Below are 6000 nucleotides of genomic sequence, written 5' to 3' on the forward strand. Positions count from 1 at the left end.
AGAGATGCTGTATACTGGACATAACTGAGCAGAGAGCCTGAGGTCAGAACAACTGCCATTTATTTTCAGTATTCCTAACATTAGGTTAAAGTTTCAAACACTTGCTGATAACCAAGTCCATGCAAAAGGGAAGTTCAAAAGCCTTCATAAATGAAGGAGTGGCTATTTCAGTCTGTACTGAGGTAGTCATTTGATCCAAATCTTACTGGCCTTGACTTCATACGTGTAGAAACAGGCAGGAAAGAATTTAAAATCTTCATGCTGGTGTGTCACATGTCTGACATCTGTCTTAGGTTCTTCAAACAGTATCAGTTTTATAGGAAGCTCAGTTAGAGTGAGGTCTGACTGTGGCAGAACAAAACAAAAATGGAGGCAATTGCATTCAGCAAGCAGCTTTTCCAATTCAGAAATTCAAAGCAACAACTGGTAATTGGGTTACTGGAGATGTAGCTTTCTCCAGAATAGGGTCTTCAGTGCAGAAATACAAATACTGGACTAAACCGGAATGTCTTTATAAGATTGCTTCTAGCTATGTGTTTGTAATTACAGCACTTCCAATGTAAACATTCATGCTCATGAATAAGATTTTACTGGTCTTATATCAATGTTATTAACCTAAATTCAGCACTTCTTGTTTTGCAATGCAGGAAGACTTAATTTAGTTTGTGTTCCTTAAATTTACTCATTTTAATAATAACCAAGCTCTCAGAATAACAATTGCTTTGTTTTTTGTCATTGTCAGATTATACAAGCTATGCCAGCCACCACCACCTGTCGGAGAAGAATGAGGAGGACTACTCCAGAAAATAATCCAATAACGGTCTTTAAGATACAGGGACTGTATGACAAAAATCTGACTGCACTACAGCAGTATGTGCCTGGGTTTTTGATAAATAAAAAACCTCTTTACTCAGGATAAAGAAAGAAATACCCTAAATATTCTCTATTGGCCTGGAAAAATTCCTTCCAAATCTGTGCACTCCAACCTTACACTAGTAGAACAGGAATCTTCCTTGGGAATTTTACACTGGAATCAGGTTCATTTGATGTGTCTTGTTCAGTCACATGATAAGTACAGCCAGCAGCTTGAAAACAAATGTCTTGTTCGGAGAGACTGACTTCGCTCGTACACTACACAGAATGCTTACTTGTGGAAGGAATAAAAGCCTAAATAAACCAGGCTTGATAATGAGGATGCACTTCATATGGGGCCCTTTGCACTGATGATCCCTTTTTTTCCGGTTGCCATCATAATTTCTCAGAACGATGACATTACCATTTCAAGGATATAATGTAAGTGAGGTTTAAAGATGGAAAACTCATCTCAGAATTGTGTTCAATGGCTGCAGGCAGACTGCTGCTATGAACTTGTGCCTGTAATCAGTAAACTTGGCCATGTCTTCAGCGGTCGTTGTCGTACTGCCTTAGGAGTACCTATACAACATATGAGGTGAAGTTTTGCCCTTTTTTAGTTGCCATTGTAATGAAGAAGAAGGGTAAGCCTGATCTTCATCCATAGTTAGACTGAATTTCAGACTCTGTCTAATGGATGATTTATGTTATTGCACCTCTGCGTTTCAGGGTTTTCCAGAGTTGTGTATATTCTTGTGTAGCAGTATACCAGCAAATCTACATAAGGCAAGGATAAGGCAGTATTGTTATGTTTAACTGGAAATGTCTGTGGTTTAAGTTGAAGTGTAGTTTGGGGGTTTGATGTCTTATGCTACCATTTCCCTTATTTTGTCAGTATTGTTTTCGATAGCATTTCAGTTCTTTGGAGCGGTAATTGTGATTGATTTATTTTGAAATTGTACCGAGTATTTAGAGGGCCCAGGGAAAATATATCTGTGTTTGGCTGTTCTTTTGGCCAAAGAATGTTCAGAGAAAATGCCCCAAATTAAGTTTTATATGTGAACACATTAAAACAAAACCTATATTCTGAAATAGTTCAACTTGTAGCAGTAGCTACCCATTCTACTAGAGCAGGACATACACTGAATAAAATTTACTTTTTGTACAACAGCAGCCTATAGTTATGCTGTAGCAATCAAACCTCCAACATAACTGTGGCGAATTATCTAATTATTTATAAAATCTTCAACAAATATATTAATCCACAATTAAATAAGTGAGAATTCAAAATGAGCTGTACTCTTGCGGAGTGTTTTTTATATAGGGTATCTAGGGGACTTGTTACTTTTCTCCAAAGGAGGAATTAGAGCTCCTACCTTTTTTCAGTATTCTTAATGTTTTTACAGACTTTAACTTTGCTAAGAAAATAAATATTTTTATATATCCACAGATATATATGTCTGCGCATATATGTGAGTTTCAATATGTATATATTTATGTACCTTTAAGGTCCCTTCCAACCGAAACAATTCTATGATTCTACATAGTTACGTCAGTTACTGGTCCAACCTTAAATACAGAATGTTTGCCTTAAACTGTGACACACAGTAACGAACACTTCAGTAACAATTTCACCTTTCTGCTTTGAAGTTTACTGTCTTTCATAGTTACTGGAAGCTGTAGGACTGTAATCTTTTTAATTAAAAACAAAACAAAACCAGAAAATGAAGTTTTACTCTTTAGAAACGTATATGTTTTATGTAGGATGACCTAATGCTTGTACATAAGAGTGAGTCACGATTTCTGTAGTTGCTGTTCTAGTCCGGATCTCGTACTGTTGGACGTGTTTTATTCAGAGAGGTAGTGTTGGCTAGGGTAATTCCTGCCCCAGGCAAAAGCACCAAAAATGTTTCAGTTTCTGCTTGTTTAGGAGTGCAGAGAAGCCATAACCAATTTGTGCCAAGGATGGTGCTGGTTTCAGCCCTGGCTGCGAGCTCGCATCTTCCTGTGAGATTTCCCCATGTAGCCTTTGCATTTTTACTGTGAGGCGAGTCAGCTGTCAGCTGCATGGAGCTGCTGATCCTGTATAATACAAAATAACCTAGAGGACAAAATCTGTTGCACGCACACACATTTTTGTAACTGGTCATTGCTTTTCTTTATTGCACTGAAAATGGCAGGAGTGCAAAATGCCAAAATAATCTCCCTGTATAATATGGTAGTTGTCTAATTTTTGTTGTTGAAAGCATGGAGTAATAGACATTTGTAAATAACAAGGTACAAAGAGTTATGAGCCAGTCACTAACCAAATTCTTGAGCTATTGTTTCATGACTGTGGAATAGAAATCTTGACCTCTTGTTTTTGTGTCTAAGTTTTGGTTATTCTTTTTTTCCCCCTCTAAAGGCAGTTCTCAAAAATTTATTCAGCACTGGGAGCTTCATTAGCAACCCATACTGCAACATGAAATACCTATTTAGCCTGGTATCAAAGGGGCTGAGAAAATTAAAGTTTTCTAGTATTATAGGTAGCATGTAAAGACAGGATTTCCCGAGGAAATTGGACATAAATGTCCCACTGACTGTGGAAAGTGGGTGCCTAATTTCTCAAAATTTCCTTCAAAAGCCAGTGTTTGCTTGAAACATTGTGCAGCTTTTCTTGTCCCTCTGTTTTCAGAGCACACCATGCATTCTAACACATCTGGCTTCTAACAATGTTAGATGGACCTTTAAGAAGCCCATTCTTAACTTTTCTTACTTGGTACATAGAGAGGATGTATTTGTTCCTTATGCAAGGTGCACTTGCAGAGTGAAAAAAATCTGTTCTCATCAGGGTATGTTTATCCTCTCATAAATTTTTAGACTTACAGATGACAAGATGACCAAGAGTGATGATTTACAATAACACCCATAGCTTGTTAAATCTTTGCTTCTACAGCAACAGATTATGTAGCCTATTTTTGTGACAACGTGTTGTACTGCTTTAAGGAAAACATTCTGTACGTAACTTTTCCTTTTCCATCTAAGACAAGTGTAATTCTTCTGCGAATAAATTCAAGGATCTAGAGACATACGTTACTAGATACTGACTACCATGATTCAGTGGTAGTCTGTGGGGAATGTATAGGAGATTTAACAGCTGGGAAGGGAAGGTTAAGGGCCAAGGAGCAGCTAAGTTGCCATAGCGTTCATGCTTGGAGAAAACATAGGTGTTGATTTTAAAGCAGAGCTGATGCTGTTTGGCCTCTCTTTGTAACCATCATCTATGAATAATAGGATGCTAAACAGTTTTAATCAATGAAACGAGCATTGATTCAGTCTAGTTCCCCAAATTAGGTATTTCATAACACTTACCTTCCTTGTAGATTGTAAATGTAAATGAATTTTAAAAATGTATATATTCCAGTTTCTCAGTATCAAACATTTTTGTATTTAGTGATCCATTTTAAAGTAGATATTCCTGCTGTCAGCTGAACCAACCAACCAATTTTATGTCCACTGAGAGAGCTGCAGTCTTGAGTGGCTTTTTAGATAGTTTTCACTGGGTTTTAGCAAAAACGTCAGGTTTTCAGGTTGTTTTTTACTTCTTTGTTTTAATGCACTCAGTAGTGGTCAGAATGGCTCTTATACTGTTTTAGAGGCAAAATGAATAAACTTAAATTGATGAGGATTTATAGTAATCATACTTAAATTTCATTTGTTGGAATCCCCTAATGGAAAAAAATGAATGAGTTTTATTGATCTGGTTTTAGCCAGAGAAATTCACAAGCAAACAGCAGCAATTTTTTTTGTTTTATTAATTCATTGTCAGATGTAGTCTGTGTGTGTATATATATATATATATATATACACATATATATATATATATAAAAAAGACAATTGCCTGAATGTGAGTGTACACATCATGGTTAAGCATGATGCTCAAAAAAGGAAAGTATCTTCCATTTATTTTCATTTAAATTGTGAAATAAGTAACTGTAGTATATATACATATCGTTCTGTACTCTACAGCTACTTCATGGATATGTCTGCCAGCATTTTAAGCATATTTTGCACTGATTTTGTTTAACATTATGAGGAGAGGAGAGTTTCTCAAGCTAATGCATTGCCTTATGTATTTTATCTCTGTACTTGTTTGTAAGTGCAGGTAGTGCTCTTCTAATTGTACCCCAGCAGTACACTGGCATTGATAAATTAGATGCACAGTACATACCTGTCTCAGGATACCTGGATTTTTCACCATTAGGTTTTAAAGTATAAAAAGATACTGAACTCATATTTTTGTATGCTGACAATTGTGTAGGGCTTTTTTTGTATACTGTATATATCAGTCAGGTTTTCCTAATGAAAATGTATTATTAGGAATGTTTCTCTTTTCCTGCTAGAAGACATGGGTTTGTTTTCTTTTTATGTATGTATAAATGAATACAAAGCGTGCACAGTCATTCAGATGTTAACACCGGTGAGAAATTTCAGATTGTCCAGAGGCCAATCAAGTAGTCATTTCTTACGTTCTTCTCCAGAAATAACATCTCCATGCTAGACATCTTATATGGCTAGAGTGGAACTACTTCAGAAAGAACTTTGGCTTCAGTTTGAAAGTCCAAGAGAGTGTTCAAAGTAGCTGGGACATTTCTGCAAGTACTTAGATTTGGACTTTTCTGAGAATATCCACATCTTTTGTGGCTGTGGGTGTCCTGCCTGTACCATATGTCAGATTTAAAGACTAAGCAGCCTTATTAACTTTTAACACCCTGTATATAGTGTATGTATTCAGTAATACTTGTGTTACACTTTACAAATGAACTTAATTTCTGCATTGAGTATTGCACACATTTTTCAAATGAAGAATATATTGTTTTTAATGTCTCATTAAGCACGAGAGCATTACTACTTTCAAGTATTATGTATAAGTACAGCCATACACAGAATCTCTCAGTAAGCTTTTGTTTTAAAACAGTGGGTAGCAGAGTTTGTTGGAAGTAACCTTTGGAATTTGATGTTAAATGTCCTTGAAACATGGATTTAAATTACTTTTTACTTTTCTATAAAGTGCCTGTGTAGCATACTTTGAATCAGTTGCTATATTGATTATGGGTTGAACTAATACTTTGTACTTTTAGATCTATGGTATTTTTTTTAGTCCACATA

General features: G+C 35.9%; 1 protein-coding gene across 2 annotated transcripts in view; it reads left to right on the top strand.

Moving 5' to 3' along the window:
• Positions 1–4688, top strand: part of PREX2 (phosphatidylinositol-3,4,5-trisphosphate dependent Rac exchange factor 2) — a 181113-nt gene extending 176425 nt beyond the window's left edge. For both annotated transcript variants that reach the window (XM_040587069.1, XM_040587070.1), the window contains one exon: positions 743–4688. In XM_040587069.1, coding sequence (XP_040443003.1) covers positions 743–788 — 46 coding nt within the window. In that variant the 3' untranslated portion in view covers positions 789–4688. The remainder of the gene's footprint in view (positions 1–742) is intronic.
• Positions 4689–6000: the final 1312 nt, after the last annotated feature.

The sequence above is a fragment of the Falco naumanni genome, chromosome 3 (genome assembly GCF_017639655.2).
Source record: "Falco naumanni isolate bFalNau1 chromosome 3, bFalNau1.pat, whole genome shotgun sequence".
Classification (NCBI taxonomy): domain Eukaryota; kingdom Metazoa; phylum Chordata; class Aves; order Falconiformes; family Falconidae; genus Falco; species Falco naumanni.